Source organism: Takifugu flavidus, chromosome 9, assembly GCF_003711565.1.
Source record: "Takifugu flavidus isolate HTHZ2018 chromosome 9, ASM371156v2, whole genome shotgun sequence".
In the NCBI taxonomy this organism is placed as follows: Eukaryota; Metazoa; Chordata; class Actinopteri; order Tetraodontiformes; family Tetraodontidae; genus Takifugu; species Takifugu flavidus.
In genome coordinates, this window is record NC_079528.1 from 4,168,820 (window position 1) to 4,195,257 (window position 26,438).

General features: G+C 44.2%; 8 protein-coding genes and 1 long non-coding RNA gene across 12 annotated transcripts; 4 read left to right on the forward strand and 5 right to left on the reverse strand.

Moving 5' to 3' along the window:
- The first annotated feature begins 519 nt into the window (after positions 1-519).
- tmem255a (transmembrane protein 255A) lies at positions 520-9,076 on the forward strand. Of its 3 annotated transcripts, XM_057043431.1 has the most exons (11): positions 520-1,086; positions 1,180-1,242; positions 2,460-2,602; positions 3,100-3,162; positions 4,520-4,609; positions 6,177-6,242; positions 6,353-6,441; positions 6,685-6,756; positions 7,022-7,184; positions 7,254-7,400; positions 7,477-9,076. In XM_057043431.1, exons 2-11 carry the CDS (start codon positions 1,185-1,187, stop codon positions 7,618-7,620), a joined length of 1,035 nt encoding a protein of 344 aa, XP_056899411.1. In that variant the 5' UTR covers positions 520-1,086; positions 1,180-1,184; the 3' UTR covers positions 7,621-9,076. The 3 variants fall into 3 exon arrangements, with proteins under 3 accessions (XP_056899411.1, XP_056899410.1, XP_056899412.1); XM_057043430.1 differs by having other exon boundaries at positions 523-1,242; XM_057043432.1 differs by lacking the exon at positions 6,685-6,756 and having other exon boundaries at positions 523-1,242.
- Positions 4,615-7,623, reverse strand: LOC130531428 (uncharacterized). The gene is made up of 2 exons (XR_008952096.1): positions 7,486-7,623; positions 4,615-5,780 (listed from the first exon to the last, which is right to left on the reverse strand). It is a non-coding gene; the product is annotated as an uncharacterized LOC130531428 (long non-coding RNA).
- Positions 8,607-12,138, reverse strand: zbtb33 (zinc finger and BTB domain containing 33). Its single transcript, XM_057043424.1, has 2 exons — positions 11,988-12,138; positions 8,607-11,402 (listed from the first exon to the last, which is right to left on the reverse strand). Exon 2 carries the CDS (start codon positions 11,398-11,400, stop codon positions 9,526-9,528), a length of 1,875 nt encoding a protein of 624 aa, XP_056899404.1. The 5' UTR covers positions 11,401-11,402; positions 11,988-12,138; the 3' UTR covers positions 8,607-9,525.
- Positions 9,257-21,654, forward strand: rpl39 (ribosomal protein L39). 2 transcript variants are annotated; one of them, XM_057043440.1, is made up of 3 exons: positions 9,257-9,274; positions 20,503-20,607; positions 21,468-21,654. In XM_057043440.1, exons 1-3 carry the CDS (start codon positions 9,264-9,266, stop codon positions 21,514-21,516), a joined length of 165 nt encoding a protein of 54 aa, XP_056899420.1. In that variant the 5' UTR covers positions 9,257-9,263; the 3' UTR covers positions 21,517-21,654. The 2 variants fall into 2 exon arrangements, with proteins under 2 accessions (XP_056899420.1, XP_056899421.1); XM_057043441.1 differs by lacking the exon at positions 9,257-9,274 and adding an exon at positions 20,134-20,220 and having other exon boundaries at positions 20,504-20,607.
- Positions 12,884-15,315, forward strand: nkap (NFKB activating protein). Its single transcript, XM_057043429.1, has 8 exons — positions 12,884-13,429; positions 13,721-13,801; positions 13,886-13,947; positions 14,023-14,109; positions 14,195-14,237; positions 14,316-14,504; positions 14,683-14,832; positions 14,960-15,315. The coding sequence occupies exons 1-8, from the start codon at positions 13,020-13,022 to the stop codon at positions 15,132-15,134; spliced, it is 1,197 nt and encodes a 398-aa protein (XP_056899409.1). The 5' UTR covers positions 12,884-13,019; the 3' UTR covers positions 15,135-15,315.
- On the reverse strand, positions 15,428-16,447 carry ndufa1 (NADH:ubiquinone oxidoreductase subunit A1). Its single transcript, XM_057043439.1, has 3 exons — positions 16,206-16,447; positions 16,014-16,103; positions 15,428-15,581 (listed from the first exon to the last, which is right to left on the reverse strand). The coding sequence occupies exons 1-3, from the start codon at positions 16,305-16,307 to the stop codon at positions 15,561-15,563; spliced, it is 213 nt and encodes a 70-aa protein (XP_056899419.1). The 5' UTR covers positions 16,308-16,447; the 3' UTR covers positions 15,428-15,560.
- upf3b (UPF3B regulator of nonsense mediated mRNA decay) lies at positions 16,588-19,974 on the forward strand. The gene is made up of 10 exons (XM_057043425.1): positions 16,588-16,890; positions 17,137-17,243; positions 17,335-17,441; positions 17,533-17,631; positions 17,855-17,965; positions 18,087-18,130; positions 18,219-18,404; positions 18,478-18,635; positions 18,779-19,082; positions 19,154-19,974. The coding sequence occupies exons 1-10, from the start codon at positions 16,780-16,782 to the stop codon at positions 19,283-19,285; spliced, it is 1,359 nt and encodes a 452-aa protein (XP_056899405.1). The 5' UTR covers positions 16,588-16,779; the 3' UTR covers positions 19,286-19,974.
- A 185-nt stretch (positions 21,655-21,839) lies between the features above and the next one.
- sowahd (sosondowah ankyrin repeat domain family d) lies at positions 21,840-23,775 on the reverse strand. Its single transcript, XM_057043435.1, has 2 exons — positions 23,454-23,775; positions 21,840-23,146 (listed from the first exon to the last, which is right to left on the reverse strand). The coding sequence occupies exon 2, from the start codon at positions 23,127-23,129 to the stop codon at positions 22,149-22,151; it is 981 nt and encodes a 326-aa protein (XP_056899415.1). The 5' UTR covers positions 23,130-23,146; positions 23,454-23,775; the 3' UTR covers positions 21,840-22,148.
- Positions 23,776-23,815: 40 nt separating this feature from the next.
- On the reverse strand, positions 23,816-26,148 carry pttg1 (PTTG1 regulator of sister chromatid separation, securin). The gene is made up of 6 exons (XM_057043438.1): positions 25,996-26,148; positions 25,029-25,115; positions 24,798-24,937; positions 24,603-24,681; positions 24,359-24,520; positions 23,816-24,085 (listed from the first exon to the last, which is right to left on the reverse strand). The coding sequence occupies exons 2-6, from the start codon at positions 25,108-25,110 to the stop codon at positions 24,012-24,014; spliced, it is 537 nt and encodes a 178-aa protein (XP_056899418.1). The 5' UTR covers positions 25,111-25,115; positions 25,996-26,148; the 3' UTR covers positions 23,816-24,011.
- Between the last annotated feature and the right edge of the window lie 290 nt (positions 26,149-26,438).

Sequence of the window (26,438 nt, forward strand, 5' to 3'; positions counted from 1 at the left end):
CGTCATGGAAAAAAATCGGTTCTTTGAGTTTTACGCGGCAAAAACGTGCGTGATTGAAGGTTAATATAATTGCAGTAGGCCTGCAACAAATAAACAGGAATTCCCTTCTTACCAGCATGGAAACTTTATTATTGTTTGTTGTTGTTTCCAAAACCACACAGACAAGTCACTATTGGTAATATTCTTGCATTTGTATTTTTTTTTTATAGAGGGTGAGATTTATCATCACTGACATAACCAGATGAAACCTTCTAATGACGCAAGTCTAGTCTTCCGCCGCGTCTTTCTCATTTTCAGACTTCACACTGGGCAAAATCCCCAGAAAGCTTCAAGAAAGTGTTTCAATTTGAGCCTTCTCAATTTGAGAAGAGAAAAGAAGTCAGGACGGTGTGTTTAGGATCAGTTAGGACACATTTCTGAATGCACATGAAGGCAACACGCGTCGCTGTTTCCTCTATGCGACAACTCTTTAGTCATGACAGTTCTTCGACACATGGTGGCGCTCGCAGCTCGACTGGACCCGCTGTCAATAGAGCCGACGTGTCAGGTATATGTAATATACTGCAGCCTCGGGTCCACACGTCTGTGTAATTAATGAAATAAGCTGTATAATAGTGAGCATAGGATCGTTATCTGGTTGTGCTGCAAAGATTTATTATTCTTATTTTTTATTACAGTGTAACAATACAACAAGGCTGCAGTTATTACTATTTTGAATCTTGAATTTTACCTTCTCTCGTTTGCTCTTGTCAAGTGTAACAATAGTTAAAATATCAACAACTGCTTTGATCCGCAAAAACGGAGGTAAACACGGTGCTTTTTTTCCTTTCTTTTTTTGTTGCGTGTGAGCGTGACATGCGCACACACCCACCACCACCACCACCACCACCATCATCACCACCACCACAACCAGCAGCAGCAGCGGTGGTAGCAGCAGGGTGACAGTCACAGAGCGACACGCGTGGAAAACGGATCCCGACAGAGGTGTGAGGCGCAGCGGGGATGTAGGTGACACAGGCGCGGCGCGGATGGACAATGCCGCAGCAACGCCAGCACGCCGCCTGCTTTAGGTCACGACTCTGCACGGTTTGCTCTCAGATACACAGCGAACATCCGCGAGTTCATTTTTTGTGTAAATAATTCAAAAGAGATCCTTTTTTTTCTGACAACATCGCCCAGGCGTCATGCCTCCATCCCAGAGCCTTCAATCCAGCGGACTGTCCCTGTCGGAAACAAGCATGGGTAGGTGTGCGCAAGGTCAACGGCGTGTGTTTGCTGCAGGTTTTATCACTTAAAACCACATAAACGCTTGACAGCAATGCAGCTAATTCAGAAGAAGTCCCCTCTGCTCGCCTCCACATTTAACGCGCACCGTTTTCGCCTTGCTTGCGCGTCATTCCTGACGGGGTCGATTACTGGCGTGATTTGGTCCACAGAGGCGGACAAAAACAGCCTTTAAACGTGAGCTTTTCCGCTTCAGGCCGCAGCGCCTCACTGCAGGTGTTGAGTAAGCAGCAGATTGGATGGTTTAATGGGAAAGGAAGAGAAAATCAGCCTGTTTTGCAGTCCGCTAATGTAATGATGTGTAATTATTAGTGTAATTATCTGTAGACAGTGCTGTTGTGCAACAAATGACTTCTAAGTTTCTTTTACATGTTCATAAACAGGCTGTCATGAAGTCATATTAAAAAAAAACATTCAAATACAGCAAGAGACAATGAGTGAATTACTTTGCCCCACAAGGACATTCCATTGAAGATAATTCCACAGTCCTGTAGTGGTTTTGTTTTAAATACACCAGCCATTTATCTCTCCTCTCTACTTCAACTTCAACAAATCACTGAGTTTGAACAAACTGAATTTGATTTCCAGGCCAAAATGTTTGGTGCACAAAGAGTCGCCTGGACAGACAGAGAAGTCGTCTGATTGTTGTTGTGATTCTTTTTAAATAAGTTGTCCTGATACGTAGCCTTTTGACCCCAGATCAATAGAAAATGCATATTTAATAATGACTGGCTGGTTTAATTTGGCGAGAAAGTCACGCTTTAATGCAAATCAGACAAATTCTTCAGCTCACAACGTGACAAAATGGGGCAGTTCAGAGAACAGGAACCTAAAAATGTCAAGCTGAGAGAAAAACTGTTGATGTGACTGATCTAAAATCTAGTTTAATGTTGCACAAATGAACATGGAGACAAATGTTTTAGCGCTATCTGATTAAAAATCTGTTGCTTTGCCAGCTGAGCTTCATGTCGGTCATAAATTTCTCTCCATGGGGGAATATTTGTTTAATAAACTTTAATAACTAGTAAACCTCATGAAATTAAACTCATTATTCATCCTCTCTGCTGGTTCCTTTTAACGCTATATAGCTTTATTTTGTGGTTCACCGGTAGACATCTGTAACGCAGCACGTGGCCCGCTGATGATAACGAACCCCTTCATTTGTTGCCCCGCAGGCTCCTTTAAAAGGAGGAAGAGGAAATCCATCGTGGTCACGGCGCTGCTGTTCGTGGTGTCGGTGCTCATCCTGGTTTTTGGCCTGGCAGCCACCACCAGGACGCAGAACATCACCGTCGGCGGCTACTACCCAGGAGTCATAGTGAGTGCAGGCTCAACGCAGGGGCGTTCACCATCAGAGACTGTCAGAAGTGATGGGGGGGGCTTCCTGCTCCTTGCCTCCAAGGAAGAATAATCGGCGAAGGTCTCTGATGAGCGAATTTTCCCCACATTCATTATTCAGCATCGCTGTCATTAGAGGCCGAGTGAGTCTCGGTGTCTCGACTCATAAATGTGTTTTCTTCACTCATACTCAGCTTTCAGCGTTCTCAGATCCTACCACAGCCCTCGGATTCATACTGGACCCCCAAATTTGTCCCAGCTGAGGCTGAATCTAATTACAGAGATCAGATAAACTTACCTTCATAAATGCAAATGAAAATGTGAAAAATAGGTTCAAATGTGAGTCACATAATCTGTGGATGGTTGTTGTAAACCTGCTGAGATGCTCCTCAGACACTAAAACATGCTGCTTCTCTCTCTGAATGGTTTGTTTTTGCCTACTGTCAACACCTTGACAGCTTTTTTCTCCCTTTTCAGCTCGGCTTCGGTTCTTTTCTGGGAATTATCGGTGCTCATTTAATAGAGAACAAGAGGCAGATGGTAAGAGGATTTATATTACCTCTGTGCATTGAGATCACTCTAACATCTCCGCAGTCACAGAGCACAGACATCAAACCGCGAGTCAGCCCCCAGTCGCCTCGCCAAGGCTTGATTATATTGTTAACGTGACAATGGAATTACAGACCTCATAGAGACTGAGACGCTGACCCACTTGGCCTGGCAGAGGCCTGTGAATCCAAACAAGTGTCCTGAGCTTCAAGTGGGAAGCGTCTGGAAATAGAAACAGAATGTAAGCGAAGGAGGACAAATGTCCAAAGTGGAATCTGGGGGAAGGAAACTGTAGATGGGGGACATGCCTGAGCAGGACAGTGGCAACTAGAGTGAAGAAGAGTTTGTACCCTGACAAGACTTTCCAAGAAGCTATGTTTGGGTGCCTGAGGCCCCACTTAGTGTGGAAGTAAACAACTCGTTACAGACAACATGTCAGAGGGGCTCTTAGTATTAGTAGTGAGATTAAAAACGCTTATATCATTTCTTGTACAATTACATCCAAATATCAGATTTATTAGGGGTTCTGAAATGAGTTTTATGCATGGATGTTTCATCATATACAGTTGTATTATTATAGGATGTCAGACAAGTGAACAAATTAGCATTATGGAACCTAGTTGTATTTATTCATTTATTATCATGGCAAAGAACACCTAATGTAACCCACACAGGGGTCACAGGGTTGTGTAGAGGGTGATGTGAGGGAGACCTAGGAAAAATCACTGCAAACCAGCAAAATGAATGGCATAGTTAATCAGTAATTACATTAAAAGCACAGTTTCCATTTCTTCATTTCCCCTTAATGTCCAGCTGAAGTATAGAAAAGGTCTGAGTGTCAGAATGTGGGCAGGGTTTTTTGTAGTGGTCAGTCAGTTTTGTAGCTGAACCACATCAGCTAATTAAAAATGCCTTTAAAATGTGCATTTTTCAATCAAACGGGGCAAAAATTGCACTTCACTTGGTTTAAACAAGAGCTGTTAAAACTGTCTGATGCTAGTTTGATAGAAATGTTGCAGCGTAGTCTTTGCTCAGGTATAAATCTATCTCTGGTCTTTAAATCTGATACCTTCCTCTCAGCCACCCTGCAGACAGGGTGCGGCTCTGCGTAACCGAATACGCCTTTCAATGACAAGTTAAAAAAAGGAGTATGGGGTCAAACGAGGGGAAGAGAAGCCTGCCACACTCCCTAAACCCTGATGAAACAGCCACACGTTCGTCCTCCTTCTGGCCCTCTGATGATGTAAACACAACACAAATGCTGCATGTTTGGACTGCTGGGATACACACACGTCAGGGTGATGAAGAGCGACGACGCTAACCCTCCTCTGTTCCCCCCCACTTCCAGTTAGTCGCCTCCATCGTCTTCATCAGTTTCGGCGTGGTGGCTGCGTTCTGCTGCGCTATCGTGGATGGAGTTTTTGCAGCGAGGCACATTGTGAGCAACTTTAAATCTTCTTTTTAATTTACTTAAAAAAAAACACACATATAAAAAAAAAATCATTACAGTTTAAAAGGCTCAGCATTCGACACAGATTTAAGGCTTTTGCTTTACCCTCCTCGCCTGGATGAAGATATTTGGTGGTTGAGTGAGATCACGCTCCATTATGCAAAGAGCATAAAACGTTAAATAACCGCTAATGCACTCTTGAAACAATTATACTGAAATAAGTTATGTTTGTGTGAAAGGGAGATGAGTGCCATTAGATGGTTTTCAAGGGAAAAAACAGGGCAGAACCATTTGTGGACATGAGGGAGACACGCTGCCGAGTGAAAAAGGCAGAAAAACAGCACGAAAAAGTTGATCGACACTGTTGAGATGAGGGGAAACACCAGCAATTCTTATCAGATTTAAGGATGCATGTAACTATTTAGACCTGCTTAACATTTTCATTGTTTCCTATGTGATAAGTCGAGGGCGTCGAGAGGCGAGATAATTACACAAATTAATAAGAAAAAAGTCACTATCACATGGATTGGACCTGAGTTTAAGGCTCTGAGTTTAAATGAGACCTCCTGGTGCACATCAGAGCAAAAATAAGATCCATGAGGTCAAAAGAGCTCCCTGAAGAGCTCCGTCTCCATCATTCTCATATGAAAGACGTTTGGGTCGATCAGGACTCGTTTTACAGCTGGGTGGAGGGTGAAGTTCTGAGGTCAGGGAGGTAACTAAGAACCCCAAAAATCACCCTGACTGAGCTCCACAGATCCTTTTGTGAGAAAAAGACACAGGAGAGGGTTTAAAAACACCTCCCAGGCTGTAATTAACTCCATGCAGCCTTTTTGTGAGTCCTTCACGCTTCCACTGGCCCAGACTGCCACAGAGCCCAGCTCAGGGCCGCTGCAGCACTGGTCCAAGGGGCTCAAGCGCTGATGTCAATTGAAGAATACAAACAAACTTGGATTTTGATTGAACGTTGAAAAGTCCCGTTCTGAAGGGGAACCCTGGTGGTTGCTGCTGGTGAACCATTCAGGACACCACGGTGCATCCTCACAGGTCATGTGGGCTCACAGTGTGCACCTCTGTGCCCTGGTGGTCATCTCCGGTGCTGGAGTGTGTTTTTGGATCCGAAATATGATCCTAGCAGAACCCCCAAGCCAAGGTTTCCCTGCAGAAAAAAGTACATTTCATTTTCAGGGTCTGAAAGCACCACTTATTGCCCCCCCACCACTAAATGACGCCACAGAAAAACAACATGAAGCATTTTACCAAAAGGTCACGGGGGTCATATTTATCAGGATCTTTAATACAGACTGATATAAAATAATCTGATAAAAGTCTCATCCCTCCCTCCTTTGTCTGGCTCTCAGGGAACAAAATGGATTTTTCCAGTACTCCGCCCACAAATATAATAAATACAAATCGGCTTCTGGGCGACGGTAGAAACATAGCAGAGTGATATTCCACCACGCTTTTCCCTGATGTCTTCTTCGCTGATTTTCTGAAACTCTAGTGAAATCGTCCTCGCTGGCAGCCTCTAACGCGGGTTTTTACTGCTCTGCAGGACCTGAGGCCCCTGTACGCCGGCCGCTGTGCGTATCACTCCAGCGAGACGGCGTCTGATCAGGATGTAAGAGGCACACTCTGTTTCTCAGTTTCCAGAACGATGAATTCCCCCATCAGCACTTGTCCCGCGTCCCTTCGCCTTGAATCCACCATGTCCCGACCTCTGATCCCCAGGTGCCGTGTCAGACGTCCTCGCGCACGTCGTGTAACCTGCGCGTGAAGAGCAACACGTGTTACTGCTGCGATCTGTACAACTGCGGGAAGTGAGTGTGCACAACCGGAGACACGGCTAGCCCCGAGGGTGGGGGCGCTGCCTGCTCTGCTGCCCCGCTTTGACCTGGCAGATTTTTTGCGGCCGGTTTTTGTGTGTGTGTGTGTGTGTGTGTGTGTGGGTGTGTGTGTGTGTGTGTGTGTGTGTGTGCGGGGGGGTACTTTTTTACGGCTCTTCACCTGCTTTGACCACATCCCGAGCAAGAATGTTCATTTACGTTTAACTTTTGTTTCAGAGAACATCCTCTTATGGGCCTTCAGAATAAAGATGTTTTGAAAAAGTTTAGGAAATCATCCATGAATTGGAAGTAGGTCCCTTTCTCTAGAACCACATCGGCCATCAGTGAATTCACATCTTCCTTTTTTTTTTTCATTTAGTTTTGCTGTGTAGATTTTTCACAAATGTTTTTCAAAGTGTTCCATTTTGTATGTCTGCATGTCTCACGTCCTGTCTCACACACACACACGCACGCACGCACACACAAATGGGTGATAGATATATTCGCTGGTGTTTGTGGTGGACCTAAAAGGCTGTGTCCCTCTCTGCCCCCCCCCCCCCCCCCGCTGGCCCAGCCGTGTGGAGGTGATTGGAGGCTACCATGAGTACACAGACGTGAAGAGCTGCAAGGATGTGGTGCACCTGTATCACCTGCTGTGGTCTGCCACCATCCTCAACATCGTAGCTCTGTTTCTGGGCATCATCACTGCTGCGGTGCTGGGGGGCTTCAAAGACATGGTGGGTGGCTTTAACCAGGGGGCGCCGAAGCCTTTGTTGGGGTTTAACGTGCATTTATTTGCCCCTCAGACTCCGTCTGCTGCGACTGAGAGTACGTCGGACCCAGAAGCCATCGCAGCTCCTGTCCCCTCGGAGCTCCCCCCCACCACCACTTCCTATAACTCCTACTACAACGCTGCCCCCTGTCTGCCGCCTTACACCGCCTACGACCTGCAGGTTTGACTACTTTTAATTAGGAAACGCTGACTAATTTGGATTGTATGTATCCACATTGTTGTCCCCCCTCCCCCAGGGCTCCTACCTGTTCCCGGACTCCTCGGGCCTGTCAGATGACTCCCAGTCCGGAGCCAGCCACCTGTGGCCCACCATGGTCCCCCCACGCTACTCTCCTCCTCACGATCATCCTGATGAGAAGCCCCCCCCGTACAGCCCCTGACTTGTGTCTCCTGAAGCGTCGCCGGGCGCTGAGTCCTCCTCGCTGTCCTTGGACTTGAAGGACGGCCAGGCGAGGAGGGGGACGGACACGAGAGCACGAGGGAGGGAGCGGCACCCCCCATCCCCCAGACCACCCACGTCAACACTGTGTGTTTGTGTGTAAGCACATTGGGACAGACGTACCGTCACACACATATCAGGCCTTAATGTAAACAGACTTAGACTGGATTTCTTCTTGCCTCCAGTTTATATTTTTAAGTTCAATCCTCTCCAGTCCTCACCCCCCCCCAGGACAGCACAGCGAGGAACTGACTCTCTCGCATCAGTGTGACAGAGGCGTAGCCCCCGCAAGCATCACCTGCAATCGACGCCACTGTACATCATTATTAACCGCATTAGCGCGACCAACGTAGGAGAGCGACGCCAACATTTTCGGCCTGTAAAGTACGACCACAGAACACGTTTTATCGAGGTCGGCGAGGCGGGACGAGAAGAGGCGGCGCTGGATTCTCATCTCGAAGTGGACATAAACTACAGAAAATTAGGTTTTCGCCATAAACGCAGGCCTTTAGATTTACCAGGATCCTCGGGTTTTATTTCAACACGTCCTGTAGGAATAAACATATGCAGACGCTGGCGGCGCAAGAACATTAAAACTGTAAAAGAATAATTTAATCACAGTCTGGGATTATTGGTATTGCTTACAGAAAATGCACGTTGTAACAGAGTGTCCGTTGTTGTTTACCGTTATAAACCCAGCGAGAACGTCTCACACACACACACTTTTTTTTTTTACATGAAAAGATGTGATGTTAACACTGTTGTACACCTTAAACAACCTGGAAAATGTAAAAATCATAGAAAATGACACTAAGTCTAGTCTAGTGGGAATGGTAGCAAATTACCATCTTTTTCTGTCTCGTTCTATGCAAAATCTGAAGCATCACCAGTGTTCAGTTGGAAAACAAAGGAAATAAAATGTACAGATTTATCAAAACAACAGACCTTTAATGGGCAAAAAAGGTTTCCCACCACATTTTTTTTCTTCCCTGCCATCAAAGCCACAATCACATTATGAAAAATATACTGTAGTCCATAATTTAACACTCACGTACAGATTAAATATTCTCAAATGGGAACAAGGAATGATCATCGTTAAAGAAACTTTAAAATCTTCTATCGAATCCTCAAAAAAAGACTTTAGACTCACGATTGACTCAGTGAAGCAACTCTGGCCGGTTTGGAAACCAATGATAAAACGTGAAACCTCCAGATTTTACATTGGAAGAGATAAAACTTCCTGAGCTGCTCAATGTCAGACGGTCAGAGACGAACTCATCAACACAAAGTCCTGCTCTTGAATGTGTCCCGTTAATGTTGATGGTTCACAGGTCCAAAGGCTGCAGATCACATCGACTGTTAAAGAACCTTATTAAAAACAGTGCAACATTTACAAACCGCTTTTGATTTTTTTTTCTCTCCATGTCCTCGAGTACGTATTGTATCACTTCCTAAATATGCAACGATTGACCCGACGCAGGGTATGTAACCACGGTGACGCACAGCATCACTCATGCACGACTGTGTAGACGCGTCGTTTCTTAATTCACCAGCTGATTTACAGTCAACCTCCAGATTTTGGTGATGGACAAAATTTACAGGATCAATTTTAAATAATCACCGTCGCTCCTTTTGAAGCTGTTCTTTTATACGTTGCCGATGTTTTTTTAGGCTGGGCGCTGACATTAAAAGCATGCATCATTGTGTTTTATCCGTAATTGTGTTTGAAGGCTTTAAGTGTGCTTCAAGCTGAAAACAACGTAGACTGTCAGGAGAATACTGTTACTATGGAAACAAAAAGGGGTCAGAGCACCTCCAAGGCACATGGAATGGAGAAGTGAAGGTTTTAGTAGGTCTCTGGTATAACAAAGTCAAACTCTGTTGCCTGCTTTGGAGGAGTGTTCACGCTCGGTGGCGGCTGGGCGTCGCCCCGGGGATGCACGCCGGCGTTGGGCTCCACGAAGATGTCGTCCCAGTTCAACATGTTTGTCTGCGTGGAGCCTTGGACGTCCTGTCCCGCGGAGCTGATGTGATGCACGCGGCCGTCCTCGGATATGACGGGGAAGCCCGACCCGTCGGCGCCCCACGAATACGGCTTCACGTGCGTCGATTTATACGGCAGCAGTCTGTACAGGTTGTTGTTCTTATCGTCCTTCTCTTTGCGCCCGCTGGGGTCCTGGTTGTGGACCGACTTGCAGTGGGTGGCCAGGATCTGGTAGTTCAGAAAGGTGCCGCTGCACAGCAAACACTGATACCTGCGCTCTCCGGTGTGCTGGAGCTCGTGCTTGGTCCTGTACTCCGCAAGAGCGAAGACCTTGTCGCAGTAGCGGCACGGGTACTTCTTTTCCCAGGAGTGTGTGTTGAAGTGGCGCCGGAGGCTGGTCAGACAGACGTAAGGCCGCTTGCACACCACACACACGTAGAAGGTCTTCCCGTCCATGATCAGCTCGTAGTGGTCCTCCAGCTCGGTTTTGCTCCTCTTTCTGTTGGGGCTGGCCTTTGGTGAGGCGGGCGTGCTATCTGTAGGTTCTGAGGGCTTCGGTACCAGCGGACGCTTCTCCTTGCTGCTCTTGGAGCCGCCTTCATCCGGATCTTCCTTCACCGGAACAATGTCGTACGTGTTCGTCCCAATATTGGCGTACACTTTGCAGCCTGGCGAAAGGGAGTCGATCTCTGCGGCCGCATTTAACGTCACTGTCTTTACCGCTTTCACGTTCGACTTTGGAAGATCGGCGTGATTCGCCGGACCTTCAGAAACATCCTTCAGCATGATTTTAAAATTTCCCTCCTGACACGTGGTGGAGATTTGCTTCTTGTGGACTCCCGTTACATCTCGGATTTCGGGCAGCTGAGAGGCACTTGGTGACTTGGAGGTAAAAGTGTTGGGCCCGGCTGGAGGTGTGGAAGAACTTCCTGAGTCTATTCTGGAAGGAGTGTTACTGAAGCTGCTGTTTGGGCTATGCAGGGGGCTGCTGTCGGGCAATTTGGGGTTTTGACAAGGGGTAACTGGGAGCTTTGACTCAGGTGTTTTTGCAGGTGTGGGCGATTTCTCTGGAGGCCTGGCAGCTATTTGGGCTGATTGGTCATTTTGCTTTGAAGAAACATTTTCTGTGTCAGCTGAATCCACATCAATGACCTCATCGGTGCTGTCCTTCTGACTGACTTTGTCCTGGGAATTAGTCTGCGAGACAAACAAAACATCACTGTCTGAGTCGTCATCGTGGCCTTCATCCTGGCTCGCCTGCTTGAATTCCTCAGCAGATAACGAGAAGGATTCCGTGATGATTGGCATCATCTCTGTCAAGGCATCATTTTTGTTCTCCGTCTCCTTAGACAGACCGGATAGACCCTTAAACTGGGATAAGGGCGAGGCCAAGTTTGCTATAAACTTGACTCCTAGTATCTGCCCAGCACTGATGAGCTCTTCCAGCAAGTCGGAGCGGATGCGGCAAATCTTGGCGGTGTAAATATAATTGAGAATCTCCTCAAAGATTTCTGCTCGGATGAAGTTCAGCTCGATAACCTGACCGGCGACAGTGAAGAGCTGATAGAAATAAGTGCTGGATGCTGACAGGACTGTTTTATGAGCTCTGAACTTTTTGTCCTGTATGATAATGGTGACGTCACAGAATAACCCATGGCTCCGTTGCTCGTTCAGTGACCTCAGGACAGCTTCTGGATACTGGGTGTCAGTCACAGATATCAGCTTTAAACCTGGCATAACTGTAGAGAGAAATGATAAAAATGCACTTGCATTACGGAACCACTTTGTGCTTTAATTCAAGGTCAAACGTGAATAATGTAATGACATCAATAACAAATACTTTAAAAAGTGGACCCAACCAAAGACCCTTCATGTATTTGCTCGACTAGGTCTGCAAGCACAGTCTACTAAAATTGTAGTTGCTTACAGAGCATTGCATTTAAGTCTCATTACTGGGATTCTTGTCGAAATAAAATTCAGTCCTTCAATGTTACACAAGGCAGCAACAACATTATCCTTTCTTAGCTGTTGTTTGCTAAATGCAGTCAAAGGAACTGTGAAAAGAACTGTAAAATGAACACAATAATATTATTCATGAAACATTTAACTGAGATCTTCGAGTCAAAAACAGTAAATGATCTTTTTTTTTTTCTTTGCTTTTGATGACAAGCTAACAAAAGATGACGTTAATGAAAGCCAGACAGTGCGGCCTGTTTAGCTACTTATTAGCATGCTAGCGTCAATTACATCACGGTGGATACGTGTAGCTACAAACCGGTAAAATTAAACTCCTCTTTATCTATAAGGCAGTGAATTGTGTTTACCTGCAACACTGTCTCCTGACAACCGTACGGAACACTACCGCGGTGGCTACAAACAATTGGCTAACAGCTTCTCCTGTCAAATGTGTACGAGGCGAACAGCAGCCTGTTCGGTGGTACGACCACAAGGGGGCGCCGTTACGCAGCACTGAATTCAAAAATAAATAACGACCATGTCAACATTTAGTCTTCAAAAGTGATGAAATGACGGAAGTGGTTGTTGGTGTTTAAACTCCTGTGCTGGGGCCGCATTTTGGTTGGAATGTGCATGAAGTTGTATTGAACGTGCCTTTTCCACGGCGTGTACCTGTTTCTGTCCTGTCATGTTGTGGTCATGTTTAAATTTGTGGAATAATATCATTGTCGATCATTTTCGCTCAATATTCGAGTAGAGTCGGAAATTTCGAGTGACTTTGTCTTAACATTTTTCCAAGCTAAAGCATTCATTGTCACTCAAGTTACCTTGTTTGAACGGCAATGTAAAACCCGAAGGTGTGTTTGGCTTTAAGTTTTTACTTTTTGCACGCTTGATAAATTGTATTACATCACACACACACTCACACAGAAGGGTTCAAATCCATAACATATATTATGATAAAACAAACTGTGATTATTGCTTTCGTTTATTCGTCATTTTTTGCAATTTTATCTGTGTTCTTTGATGCTTACTTTGCAATAAATGTATAAATGATGACTGAAATAATATATTAAGCTACGATATGCAAAATGTATTCTAAAAAGCCAAATGTTACAAACAGAGTTACATCAATCGTACAGAGGAGGACAAACATAATAAGCGCCAGAACACTGCACTGTTAACATATAAGCTTAATCGTGCATAATTTGTTGATATCCTATCCGGAACCTTTGTAATTTCTGCGTAAAACAACCCGACTTGTATTTCGGAACGGACCTATCTAGATTTCCGGTTAGTGGACGCGGATGTGTTTGCGTATCGTTGAAATTGGACGCTTAATGAAGATAGAATCTAGCATTTCACCGTTCAACTGCTAATCAACAAAAAATTCAACAATCATGTCGTTGTCGGATCGCTCTAGCTCTGATGGCGGCGGGGACAGACGGAGTCCTCGAGAACGGCGACGTCGAACTCGGTCTCGCAGCCGCAACCGCAACAACAGTCGCGATCGGAGCTTGTCCCCCGACAGCTTTGGCCCCAAACTTCCGAGACCTAGAAACAGGGAGAGGGAACACGAAGAACGGGACCGTCGTTTTCGAGAAGCCAAAAATATCAGACGTATCCGCATAAGCCCCCACCGTAGTCGCTCCAGATCCAGATCCAGGTCCAGGTCCAGAGAGCGACATAACAACCACTGGCCTGATCACCGAGACGGTCCAGGAAAACATGGGAGTTTCAGAGATGAGTACTACTACGACCAGCAGAGAGACGATGAGCAAAGACAGAGACAAGAGGCTTTTGTTGCGAGGTATTACATATATGATTCATAACCTTTAAGATTATTACTTTGTTGTGAGCAACCGGCACCCTCCCCGGGGTCACGGTAGGGTGCTGGAGGCTATCCCGGCGTCACTGAGGGGGTTCAGCACCTTGCTCCAGGGTACCTCAGCAGTGCTCAAAAGGTGTCCTGGCACCTTGCCTTGTTACCAGAATGCCTTCTGGATTTTCCAAGTTTACCACTTAATAAAAAAAACAATCCTGTTTGTTAAAGATGAATTTATTCAAAGCTTACCTGTAGCAATTGTGGATTTTCTTTCAGGCGACTGCAGGAAAGGGAGAGGATTGGTGAGTTGGGATGTCCAGAAGTTTGGGGATATTCACCAAGGGTAAAAGAACCAGAGTGAGTTCCCAATTTCTCCAGAATTTCCACAGAATTTTGTCCTTCTGTTTGAACGGACTAAAAATATATTATTGTCCTGGCCAGCTCTGATGAATTTACACCAGTTGAAGATGAGAAAAACAACAGTTCAGAATCAAGCTCAGAAGGTACCGTCTGGACCGTCAGTTCAAATGCACAGTGATTTGGACAGATCTGTTGAACAAGAGTTCTCTCATCTGCAGAGGAGAAGAAGAAAAAGAAAAAAAAGTCTAAAAAGAAGAAAAGCAAGAAGCACTCAGAGGACAGTGACCTGGAATCAGATTCAGATGGTGAGTTACATCATAGCTGATTTATTCTAATTTCAAAGCAGGCTTAATCACCCATTAGTTGACCCACGGTGTGTTTATTTTTCAGAAGGAATAAAGAAAAAGAAGAAAAAGAAAAGGAAAAGCAAAAAGTAAAGGCCACCATTCAGTGACTAAAAAAAATAAGACTGAACTGGATAATTTCAGTAACTTATTGTACTTCTTAAAAGGTCAAAGAAATCTAAGAAAAAGAAGGCAAAGAAGAATCGTAAAGAGTCGAGTGGCTCCAGCAGTGAAGAGTCAGAGGAAGAGGAGGATCCCACTGAGGTCATGTGGGTGGAGAAAACCAGCTTGGATGAAAATATAGTTGGTCCCGAGGCTCCGTTCACTCAGATGTCCCAGGACGATAGACCACTGGAGTGAGTTGACTTGAATTTACATTATTCTTTACCTTGGCTTTAAAAAACGAGATTATCTGGTATTTTCCAGGTGCTGGACAACAAATTAGTCAAAAAAAATTAAACAAGTGATGAAGAATATCAATTGTCAGCATAAAAGTTTGAGTCAAAACATTGTTTTTTATGTATTTTTTTCCAGTTTTGGTCACGCTCTGTTGCCAGGTGAAGGTGCTGCAATGGCTGAATATGTTAAAGCAGGCAAAAGAATCCCCAGAAGAGGTGAAATTGGTCTCACCAGTAATGAGATTGCTGACTTTGAGAAGTCTGGCTATGTGATGAGCGGCAGCAGGTACCTCATATTTTTAGGACAGTTTATTATATTCATAATGTTGAAATCGGGTATTTGCTACCGAATTATCATATGACTACATCTTATTTGTGTTTTTGTGATAACAATTTTAAACGCGCTCCTGCAGACATCGGCGTATGGAAGCTGTACGTCTGAGAAAGGAAAACCAGATCTACAGTGCGGATGAGAAGAGAGCGCTGGCATCCTTCAACCAGGAGGAACGGAGAAAGAGAGAAAGCAAAATCCTGTCGAGCTTCAGGGAGATGGTTTACAGGAAGACCAAAGGCAAAGACGAGAAGTGATCACATTTATAGTTCTAACTCCTGTCCTTGCACAGTACATTTATTTTTTCCTGAGCTGATTGTAGTATCAGTGTAAATAAATGTGTATTTCAGTTTTCTACAATAATTGTATTGTTACTCCTCAGATTTTATTGCGACAATAGTTACTGGAGTTTTGTTGGATTAAATCTGTAAAATATCAGAGCTGTCGAATGTGGTTTTGGATGTCCAACTTGCCCACACACACAAATTAAATATTTGAGACTGCTTTACAAACATGAAAAAAATGCCCATAGAGGAAACTGACAAAGATGTGGAGTATTGTACATTTTTTACTAGGAGGAACCATTTATCATCAAAGATGGGAAAGAATGTACAGCTTGATTTTTGAATATATATTTCGATGGACAACAAAACACTTTCTTGTGTGGATCTTCATATCTGTAGTCAGTGGATGTTTTCAAGTCCCTGTTGAGAAAAAGAATTATTACCTACAACGGCAGAGGCAGGAATACCAATTAATAATAGATGTTCCCTGTAGCAGAAATATAATCGGTATAATTAATGGTCCTGCAGAAGGTTGTACAAGTGAAGGGCCTTTTCTTTTTGACAAAAGCAACACTTCCTAAACAAGTTTCATTGATACAGGCAGTGATCGTCCTGTTTGGTAAAATCTGTGGACAGAATCTGTGCAGGTAATGTAACATTAACATCCTATATCGCAATAAAGGGGTCCATACACCATTGGTGCACCCTAAAACGACAAAAAACTAAGACGAAGAGGTTTACCCTGGAGAAAAGGCAGAATTTTCTAATGGGAACAGTGTTGGGTAGCTGCAACTCCGACACAGTCATACATCAACATAGAAACTGTTTTGCTAGTTACACATGTACACTCACCTTGGACTTATAATATTTTCCTGACGCTGACACTCGCTTATCTCTCTCCATCAAATGCCACTGCCATGGAACCCGGGCAGTTCTCTTTTCCTAAAAGTAAAACGAGACTCATGTAATTTTCTGACTAAAAGACAACAAACCACATTTGGCTTCCTAGTCGTTAGCAACATTAGCGGCTAACATCATGATCACCTTTCCTCCGTTAGTGAACTTGTGGATCTGTGCTGTGGCAATACCGGGAATCGCCAGACACACCGTCATGATGGCAAATCCGGGCAAAATTTCGTACCACATGATTGCAGAATTGCTGTCAGGATTTATGACAGCCCAGCTCCCCCAAAGCTATCGGGTAATGTGTATTTTGTTAAGCAGCTACCAAAATGTCGAACCTCCTGATGACCTCCGTCGCAAAGCGGAAGAAGAACAACACTTCCGGTAATTAACACAAAACATTACAAGAATAAAACGGAACGATGGCCTGAAATAAATTTAGTCAAGGATTCACCTGTGAGCGATAATATTAATTTCACATATAAAGTATTTAGAGAATAGAGATTCTAGCAGAATCGAATTTTCTGGACTTGTGTGCTGTGCTCTTCAAGCTATAATAATGTGTCAATATCGCCACCTATTGTGGTAAAGATAAACAGCAGCATCAAAGGAAGTTGGGTTAGCAGTTGCCATTAGCCAGCTAAGTTGCTAAAGACAGTAAACAAGTGGGCAGACTGGGATGAACGGCAAAGTTAAGCAAAAGTAGAGTTTAGCCATGAAAGAAGATAAAGAAAACACCCGACCGAAGGAGAGAAAGTTGGAAATAAAGTATGATGATGGCGAAAAGACAGAGAAGACGAAGGAAAAGAAAGAGGCCATGACAAAGGTAAAACTTGCTAGCTCGTTAGCAATTTCTGTTACAACTCAAGTACAATCGGAAAGTTAAAAAACAAGAAAAAACCCTCAAAAAACGTTATATCTCGGAGGTTGTAAACAACACGGTGAAGCAAGATAATGTATACAATGCTCGGTAAATCGTATGTCATTAATGTTAGGGAATTGCTGCTTTCATTTTCCGGGGCTTTTTCTCGGCTAAATTATCTCAGTTATTGTGAAGATTTTACTTTTCTAGATTGTGATCAGGCGATTACCACCAAGTTTGACGAAGGAAGAGCTGGAGGAACAGTTACAGCCTCTGCCAGAGGTGGACTACTTGGAGTTTTTCTCCAACGACACCAGGTGCCAGCATATTAATATGAAAGCATCACTGAATATTTATTATCCTGCCCTTGACCTTGATGATTTCACCTCCTGTATTTTGTCCCTGCAGCCTTTTCCCTCACCTTTTTGCGAGAGCATACATTAACTTCCGAAACCAAGAGGACATAGTTCTGTTCAGAGATAGATTTGATGGATACGTGTTCATCGACAAGAGAGGTATGAATGACGGCCCTTTTCTGCTGAAAGACGTATGCTAAACTTGTATTCGAAGTTTAAGTTTTTATTGGTTGTGTGTATTTGAAAATAGGACAGGAATATCCTGCTGTTGTGGAGTTTGCACCATTTCAAAAGACTGCCAAGAAAAGAAATAAGAAAAGGGATGCAAAATGTGGAACAATTATTGAAGGTAAATATAGTTATCGTTAAATGCGATGGTTTCATATCCTGTTAAGGGGTTTAATTTTCTCCGTATCAAAAATAGCTTTTATTATTTGCCCATGTAACCAAACATATAGTAACTATAGCAAAGTTTTGATAGATGTTCTGTCCAGTTTTCTCTCTGAGAAGTTTTAGCTACATTCTTTCACTTTAATAGCTCTGTTTTTCATGTTTTGGGTTGTTTTTTGCAGATCCAGAATATAAAAAGTTCCTAGAATATTACAATGGAGACGAAGAAAAATTAACATCATCTCCAGAAATACTGCTGGAAGAGCTCGAGGCAAAATCAAAGGAACTTGTAGGTAGGAAATATCACACATTGTGTTGAAGTGGTGTACAGAAGAAAAAAACAATCTTAATATTAATTTTTAAATGTAAAATTTGTTATAAACTGTTATATTTAATAACTTTTTCCTCTTAAAGCTAAAAAATCTACTCCTCTGCTGGATTTTCTGAAGAACAAACAGGTAAATGAATAAATATTGTTTATTTTTTATTGTGTGTTTCCATTTACAGCTATTAACTGGCCTCGTATCCTGTGTTTATGTTATTAAGAGAATCAGGGAAGAGAAGAAGGAAGAGAGGCGGCGGAGGGAGTTGGAACGCAAACGTCTGCGTGATGAGGAGCGGCGAAAGTGGAGAGAGGAGGAGAGAAGGAAGCGAAAAGAGTCTGACAAGATGAAGAAAGTTGAGAAACCGCTGGAGAAGGATAGAGATCAGGGAAAAGAGCCAAAAATTAAGGTATGTGTCACAGCAACATTTACTGTCGTCCAACATTTTATGGGATGGATTTAGTTAGTTTACTTTTGTGCAGCTCCTGAAGAAACCGGAGAGAAGTGAAGAGAATGAGTCTGAGAATCCAAAGGAAAAGGCCAAGAAGCCAGAGAAGCTGACGAAAGAGGATCGATTGGCAGGGAGCGGCGATCACAAACGGCGGCAGAATATTGAGCATAAGGAGGACCGAGGAAGGAAGTCAGTCACACGCCTTTTTAGTTGGAGAGTTATTCAGGAGGCTGAAATTTAGTTTATTATTTCAACATATTCCAATCTTAATTCTTACTTAATTACATCCAAATTAGTACTTTACTCTCACTGCTTTTGTTATCCACTTACAGAACTGAAGAACATGGACGAAGGGAGTTCAGGGAGCGTGACACAGATCAGGACAGAGAGCGGGAGAAGGAGCGGCGGCAGAAAGAGAAGGAGCGCCTCAAGCGTAGGGATGAAGAGCGGCAGAGAAGGAGAGAACGGCTGGACGCAGAGAACTCATGCAGGAAGCAAGAAGATGATGTGAGAAAGGAGAGAGAGCGCAATGTGGACAAGAAGAAGTGTGAAAACCTGGGAGACTTCTCAGAAAAGGCCATGAAGTCTGCCAAAGAGGAGAGAAAGGACGAGAAAAGAGACCGGCTGCGAAATAAGGTGAGGAAAAAAACGCTTTTCAGACGATCAGCCCGCCTACCTGTCTAAAACTCCTTCCTTCATCTCTTCAGGACCGACCTGCAATCCAGTTGTACCAACCAGGGGCCAGGAGCCGCAATCGAACCACGGGGGCAGGACCCGAGTCTGCCGGCAGGAAACCAGACGCAGAGACCGAGAAAACGTCTGACAAAGCAGACGACTGAGCAGAGTTTGAGCTGTGATGTGTTTGGTGACAGTCGCAGCAGCGATGTGGTTCTGCGGGGCCACTGCCTCCAGCACTCAAGGGCTCAGAGGAGCTGATCAGAGGAGCCTTTTGTGCCTGAATGTGACCCTTTATTTTCATTTGTCGGAAACGTTAGCAGGACGTTCTGAGGTTAGAAGTCACACCAGGTGAAGATTTTTCAGGCCTCATCCAGTCAAAGTGGCCTTATTTTGTTCGGTGTTGCTTTGCTGTAAAGTCGGTTACTCTGGTTTATGTAACTTCGTACATTTTACGCTGGAATATTCAGTTGATTATTGCCAAGATTATTGTTTTTTTTACTTAATGTAACTAAATTTTTTCTGAGTAAAACAGTTAAAAATGACTTGTTTTACTGTCTGTAGTGCAGAAATACATCTACATTTACCTGGATAATGATCACAATTTGTTTTTGTCAACTATCTTCCAATATTGAGGAAAAATAGCCATTTCAGATGACTGCTGTGTGACCACTTGGACAGCATGCCGCCTTAAATTGACAAACCTGTGGCCTTCACCCTTTTCTAATCTGGAACTCTCCATATTTCTCTATAATGCTATAAACTAGTGGCATGACTCCACAGTACTGTTGGTGATGCAAAATACAGATTCTACCTTTGACCAGAAATAAAAGATGTCATTTTCCTATTACAACGTGTGCTATTTGTTCATTACTGGGTATTGGTAATTCTCATTTACATCTTCTGTTGACTCTTCGAGAAACTAAACCGTACGTTATTTTATGTAAAGACTATTTCACTCTCTTCATGGGCTATAAGCCATTAAAGGAGTCGCCGCACGGTGTCGCTGTTTGGGAAATATTTATCAGATAACTGACGCGTCACTTCCTTCTCTCTCTTCTTCCGCTGTCTCAGTCGGGAAGACACTGTGAACAAAATGGTAAATGCAAAATCTTTAAACATCCATATCTAGGTTTTAGGTAACTCAACTTTTGTACTTAAGTTGAACACTTAATGTTTCAACGGAGCCTATTAGGTCTTTATGTTGCTTATAATGGTCGGAAATGAGCTTATAAGACGCAGATGCTAGCCGGTACATCCAGTGTCGCTGTGCATGTTAGCTTCTAGCTTCCGCCGTAGACTTTACTTGGCTGTTTGTGCACAGTTTCCATTAGTCCTTAAGTTTGTTGACGGAGATCTGTTCACGTTTTGTCCTTTTTTAGTCGTCCCACAAAACTTTCAGGATCAAGCGCTTCCTCGCTAAGAAGCAGAAACAGAACAGGCCCATTCCTCAGTGGATCAGAATGAAGACTGGCAACAAGATCAGGTAAGCTCCCGTTCGTGCATCACAGCACTTTACCGTTAAAATACCGATTCACAATGTGGTGATTTAGGCTGTTTTCAGCCTCTGTTTACATTGTAAATGCACATGTGGGTTGGAAACAACAACTAAGCGCTAAACTGCTGCCAATTGATTAATGTAAAGATCATCTCTAGATTGAGTTTCAGCACTAGTTCTTTACAAATTAGTATAATTAAGTTTGACATTTGTAGTCAATCCAGGGAATTTGTCACAGTTGTTTTTAAGTTGCAGTCAACAGTCCTTAATGTTGACGTGCACTTGCTGCAGCTTCAGCGTGTTTGCTGGGTGCAGATATTTATAACTGAAGGTAAAGCAGGTCTGCAATTGCAGCAGTTCTTGCAGTAGAGTGCTGTCATTAACCCTGCTGAGAGCATCTTTCGGCTGGAGAGCTTTTGATTCCTGTTCACTGTGATTGTGATGAGGAAGCTCTAAAGCTGAACATGAAAGTCCAAAACATTACAAAATGGCATGAGACGGATGCTGTGAATGGAACCGATGATGTGGCTAGAATGGTGCTTTAGAAAACAATATGTAAACATTGTGCTTAGTATCACCACTCATTGAAGATAAGTAAGCATTGTGGCTTTGGAGTGTTTGCTGCCTTTGCTGTTTAGAAGAGCTGATAAACGGTCATGTGACTGCAGCTCATTAGTACCCCTAAATGATGTGTATTACACACAACTGGACCTAAAACACCAATCCAAGCCAGCTGGAGATTACTGAGTCCAGCCATAGTTCAGTCACGTTTTAATGCATGTTTTCTTCTTCAAGTATAAAAAACTAAGTTATCATTCTGAACTAATGGTCTTATTTTCACATTTTAGGTACAACTCCAAGAGGAGACACTGGAGGAGGACCAAGCTTGGCCTGTAACCGGGAGGGTCCCCACGTCCCCCCATGTCAGCATCTGTCGGGACCTCCAGCTGCCCGGACTTAGAGCAGCAGTTGTTTTGTACAGACATTGGTTATGCTCATGTTTGACATTAAAAGATCTGTGATCAAACTTGAAAATGAAGCTGTGACTCTGTTCCTCTCAGTGTGCGTTTACAGGTCAAGTGTTTTATTTTCCCTTAAGGAAAACCACCCGTCTCATGCTGGGTTTGAAATGTTGACGCAGCTCTGCACAGGGAGCAAAAGCTTTTGATCTGACCGCAAAGCAAATACTTCTGGAAAATATCATCTTTGAGGCAGAAAAATTAGAAACGGATGGTGTTTATTTAGTTTTCCAGTCAGGAAAGGATGAAAACTGAATTGGTCTGTCATTTCTAATATCTCCACTGTGCAGTGAATGCTTCCAAATATAGATTAGTTGTATGAAAAACGATTTCCTCTCACTTCCTGATACATGACAGAAACATGAGTTTATCTTGCAGGAATGCAGCTGCAGAGAACCCTGGAATACCCTAAAATGTATACAGTAAGAAGGGAGCATTGAGGGTTTTCTTTCAATTAAACTGAACACTGATTAAAGGTTGAGCCCTGCATGTTAGACGGTTGAACAGATGTCAGTTCTTGTTGCCCAGAAAGGAAAGCGAGGGCAGCATCTTCCTCAGTGACCCCAACCTCCAGCCCCCCGCTGTCTCAGTCCTCTCAGCGGGAGTCATATCCCTGGTCCCCGCCTGGTCCGGCTCGTCCTGCGCGGTCACACCCGCAGTACCAGAACCGGAGCTGCTGCTGTTGTTGTTCACGTTCTGCGCACATCTGCACCGGTACTCATCGTCCCACATGCCCAGCAGCTCCTTCATCTCCGGCGGGGCGTCTCCCGGCAGATACTGCCAGGCTCTCCTGCCGTTGTAGTCCATGACGTCCACGCTGGCGCCGAAGGCTCCCACCAGGACTTTGACGACGGCGTAGTGCCGTTGCATGCTGGCGACATGCAGGGGGGTCATCCCGCCGCTGCCCCTCACGTTCACGTTCACCGGGATCCCCACACGCTCCGCGTAATGCACAAGTTTGAGCAGAGTCTCATCCCGACCCCTCTTGGACAGCCAGTGCAGGACCGTGTAGCCGCTGATGAAATCCTTCCTCATCAGCAGATGCGGGTCGTTACTGATGAACTCCAGTATGGTTTCATAGTTTCCGTCCACAGCGGACAACATCCAGGCGTGTTCCTCGGGATACAGAGTCCAGTCTGCGTCCTGCTCAGGGGGGATGACGCGGGTCTGCGCGGACAGGACTGCACTGAAGCCGCTGTGTGACGGGTCGCTCAGAAGCAGCTCTTTCAAGTATGTTTTACGCATAGCGGGAGTCAGCGACGTTCTCTCGGGAACCTCCCTCTGAAGTCCAGTCGAAGAAGGGCTGTCATTGACCTCCCCCGGCTGCCTCCACTGCCTCGACCTCCGCTGGAATGCGCTGGGGAGGACCTGCATGCCATAACGTGAGAGGCGCTCCACAACGCTGCCGCGTCTGGTCATCCTAGTCCTGGCAGCTGGACCACCGCGCTCCACCCCACCGGTCCCGTTTCTCTGCTCTTCCGACGCAGACATAAGCGCCGCTTACTTCCCTTTATTGAGACAACACCCCAGGGACACTCGGTGTCAGATTATTAAAAGGAGTCGGTTTCCCTGCATTGGACAGAACTCGCTCCCTGCGTCATCAGAGCGAAAAGCCGTCAAAAACTTTTCAAAACTTCGTTTAGTTCACTTTAATGGAAACAAAACTAGTTCCTCTTCCCGGCTTGTGCAAATATACAGAGTTTAGCCTGAAAACAAAACTGTCCGTTTAGAAATGCAATCTTTACGCGTCTCCCAGTCCACCACGAAGGTGTTCCTCACCTGTACCGGTAATATACCTGCAGTAGCCAGACTCACCAAAGCGCACAGCGACCCCCAAGAATTAAACAGTTGCGGCGCAGCAAAAATATGCGTTCATTTGAAAGATTTCTCCCAAACTTGCGAGAATATAGCTCAAGAGGTTTCCGGCTATTGTGCGCACATGCGCGACACAAAGTTAATTCCAACTTAAAGGCAAACCGTTGGGAGGATCTTTCACATGACCGCCGATAGACTGCAGTGTCGAAAGAGGCGCTTCCTCTATACTTGCAAGCCTAAAATCTACGCGGCTCCATGATTACATCATATGTAATTAGTGACACATTAACACTCTGCCCTGCAACTCCTGCTGCATGGAGCCTCCTGATCCTCAACCAAGAATAAAGGGTCAAACATGATAGTCCTTTGGTTAAATTTGCCTTTATTTATACAAACATGCAAAGCAGTTAAAGTGACAGTATCCCAGTAAATACTGTCCCATAGAAAATAAGTACCCATATTTACAAGTCACTTGAAACAATACAGAGCTTCAATGTGCAAAACTAAAATGAACTAAAAATATGGAGGCAAGATAACATTAAGAACGTGCATCATCGCTTAATCGGATTCTGGGGGAAGCTCAATGGTCAGCTCGTCCAGTGTGTGAAGGAACGCATCCAGCTCTGAGCAAACTGGAAAGAATGAGGAAAATAGAGTTATTTCCTAATGTCAACTCCCAGTCTAGAGGCTACAATGAGCACAAATGCGAATGGATTCATCAGGAACGTCAGGGAATAAGCACCAGTTATATCCACAGTTAGTTATTTGTTATTCACAAGTCTGATTACAGCATGCCTGACAAATCAAGAAGTAATTTATTTTAATACAGTGCAAACAATGGCAAAAGTGGCAGCACCTGATCCGACAAGGCGTTCCTTAAAGCCACAGCTCAAGACTGAAAATACCTGAACGTTTTGCCATTTTCACAGGTGATGGATTCGGGAGGGGCTCAAACTGGTCCAGATCCTCCCTGCACAGGTGTGGAGCAGGTGGAAAGCAGGCCAGTCCAGACAGTGCTAAACCACCAACAGGAAGAACATCTTCTGGTATACTGTACTTCTCAAACTCTGGAAAAATATACATGGAACATCAGCATACATGGTTGAACTAAACTGTACACGTCTAGATGTCAAATCGTGGTGACGTTACCTAGTGGGTCATAAGGAATAAACTTCTCAATCTCTGGATATTCTGCTTTAATCTGCGGGTGCTGCTTGATGTTAGTCTCCTGTGTTTAAAAGTATATCAAACAAGAAATCTCAGTAAAAAGGTAAACCAGAAGCTGTCATGGTGCATCTGTTTTTGTCCTGCCCAACATGATTAATTATTCATGTCTATTGCAACCTGTGGCTTTAGGAGTTTCTTTTCCTGGGGATTAGCAGCTGGGGTGGAGATCATTTTGTTCACAGCACCAAAAGCCTTACGACCAGTCAGCAGTGGAGTGTGGAAGGTCTTGGCAGCCATGGGAGATTTCAATAGTTTCTCTGGTGGGAGACAAGTCAGGGTGCATGTTCAACAGTTGCAACGTCACTATGGCGTGGAAAACATGTAAACACAACGTGGATGAGTCCGTGCCTGGAGCAGACTGAAGCCGCTGCCGCATCTTTAAGGCAGATGAGTAAAGATGCACATTTTCTTGCTCAGTGACGTTGGCCATTTTATCTGGAAGCACAGTTGGATATGTTAATGCTCTTCAGATGCCATTTAAGTGAGCAGCCTCATCTCACAACAGGCAGTCTGACAACTGGACTTGTACATCTTAAGGGAACAATGAGTTTGGGAAGAGTGTTCATATTAATGGAAAGGGTTAAAAGATCTTGTGAAGTAATCTACTCCAGTAATGCGGAGACATTAAGCCTTCAACTCTAAGATGGTGAAATGCCGTTAAAAATGACCTGCCAAGACTAGATGGAACAAAGGCACGCTTATTAGCATCTGCCCTCCCTCCAGATGTTAAAAAACAAACAAATAGACAGTAAGAGAAACCTTTACACTTGATCGTCCAAAGATCAGAGTCAAGTAGCTTTGATCATAAAGCAACATACTATACCGTTGTTTTGCAACCTCGTCCTTATGCTTAATATTGGGTTTCTGTATAAACGTGAATAAACCCTTTAAACCCCTATTTGATTCTTCTTCATTAAGGTGCATCAGCCGCATCCCTGTCAACTACAACGGTTGTAACTGTGCTTGAAACCCAGGTGAACTGTCCGTTAACGTAAGGCACATGTTTTACCAAAAATAAGACTCACTCAGTGCAAAACACTTAAATCTCCCGGGACGTACCATCCGGAAGTGGACGGCTGTCCAGTTAGCTTTATTTAGCCTTTCACCGTTTCAACGCCAATCAAAAGTCAGCATAAAATCTGGTGTTATCTTTACAGCAACATTAAGTAGCCATCTCCGCATAGTGAACGCAAGCTGAATACGTCGTTAGATTAGAAGCCCGCATGCAAAACCAGTCCAGAACTCACTGATATAGAAGCAAACTGCGAATTAACTTTAACTGCAGTTTGAACGCACAGTTGTCATAGAAGTTTACCTGATTTAGTCCGCTTCTACCGTGAGTCACGAAGTTGTTATGATATTTCTCTAATTTCGCTCCACTTTCCTTCCCAGAAGGCATCGCGGCCCCTTTTTAAATTCAGTGCCAACACCTGATTGGTTGATGTAGCACAGCGGTAGTTAAGGGGTGTTACAGAAATGAATAATTAGAAATTAGTGTCAGACAAATCATGAATTTAATGTCAGGGATTTTCTTTTAAAAATATATTTTAGCTTAAATTAAAAATAAGGCAAACACCCCACTTTATGCCCCCCTATTCAACCGTTAACTGTGGTTCAGTTCTCATGGAAGTGGGCAAAACTATTAAGATGACATCTGAAGGGGTGACATTGTTAAAGTTTATTGTTGAGTTTATTGCTGACCCTGTTACACTAAGTAAACTAATATTTTAAAACACAATATAATGCAGGATTGACAAT

What these genes read in the sequence shown, in the direction of transcription:
- zbtb33 (XM_057043424.1), bottom strand. Translation starts at nt 11,400, where the DNA reads ATGCCAGGTTTAAAGCTGATATCTGTGACTGACACCCAGTATCCAGAA.
- ndufa1 (XM_057043439.1), bottom strand. Translation starts at nt 16,307, where the DNA reads ATGTGGTACGAAATTTTGCCCGGATTTGCCATCATGACGGTGTGTCTG. An exon ending in AGTTCACTAACGGAGGAAAG is followed by an intron (nt 16,104 to 16,205) that starts GTGATCATGATG and finishes TTTTACTTTTAG; the next exon opens with GAAAAGAGAACTGCCCGGGT. An exon ending in GAAAATATTATAAGTCCAAG is followed by an intron (nt 15,582 to 16,013) that starts GTGAGTGTACAT and finishes TTTTCTCAACAG; the next exon opens with GGACTTGAAAACATCCACTG.
- upf3b (XM_057043425.1), top strand. Translation starts at nt 16,780, where the DNA reads ATGAAAGAAGATAAAGAAAACACCCGACCGAAGGAGAGAAAGTTGGAA. An exon ending in AGAAAGAGGCCATGACAAAG is followed by an intron (nt 16,891 to 17,136) that starts GTAAAACTTGCT and finishes TTACTTTTCTAG; the next exon opens with ATTGTGATCAGGCGATTACC. An exon ending in TTTTTCTCCAACGACACCAG is followed by an intron (nt 17,244 to 17,334) that starts GTGCCAGCATAT and finishes TTGTCCCTGCAG; the next exon opens with CCTTTTCCCTCACCTTTTTG.
- sowahd (XM_057043435.1), bottom strand. Translation starts at nt 23,129, where the DNA reads ATGTCTGCGTCGGAAGAGCAGAGAAACGGGACCGGTGGGGTGGAGCGC.
- pttg1 (XM_057043438.1), bottom strand. Translation starts at nt 25,110, where the DNA reads ATGGCCAACGTCACTGAGCAAGAAAATGTGCATCTTTACTCATCTGCC. An exon ending in AGAAACTCCTAAAGCCACAG is followed by an intron (nt 24,682 to 24,797) that starts GTTGCAATAGAC and finishes TTTTAAACACAG; the next exon opens with GAGACTAACATCAAGCAGCA. An exon ending in TATTCCTTATGACCCACTAG is followed by an intron (nt 24,521 to 24,602) that starts GTAACGTCACCA and finishes ATATTTTTCCAG; the next exon opens with AGTTTGAGAAGTACAGTATA.
- rpl39 (XM_057043440.1), top strand. An exon ending in AAGACTGGCAACAAGATCAG is followed by an intron (nt 20,608 to 21,467) that starts GTAAGCTCCCGT and finishes TTCACATTTTAG; the next exon opens with GTACAACTCCAAGAGGAGAC.
- nkap (XM_057043429.1), top strand. Translation starts at nt 13,020, where the DNA reads ATGTCGTTGTCGGATCGCTCTAGCTCTGATGGCGGCGGGGACAGACGG. An exon ending in AAGAAAAGGAAAAGCAAAAA is followed by an intron (nt 14,238 to 14,315) that starts GTAAAGGCCACC and finishes ACTTCTTAAAAG; the next exon opens with GTCAAAGAAATCTAAGAAAA. An exon ending in CAGGACGATAGACCACTGGA is followed by an intron (nt 14,505 to 14,682) that starts GTGAGTTGACTT and finishes ATTTTTTTCCAG; the next exon opens with TTTTGGTCACGCTCTGTTGC.
- tmem255a (XM_057043431.1), top strand. Translation starts at nt 1,185, where the DNA reads ATGCCTCCATCCCAGAGCCTTCAATCCAGCGGACTGTCCCTGTCGGAA. An exon ending in AGACGGCGTCTGATCAGGAT is followed by an intron (nt 6,243 to 6,352) that starts GTAAGAGGCACA and finishes TCTGATCCCCAG; the next exon opens with GTGCCGTGTCAGACGTCCTC. An exon ending in ACACCGCCTACGACCTGCAG is followed by an intron (nt 7,401 to 7,476) that starts GTTTGACTACTT and finishes CCCCTCCCCCAG; the next exon opens with GGCTCCTACCTGTTCCCGGA.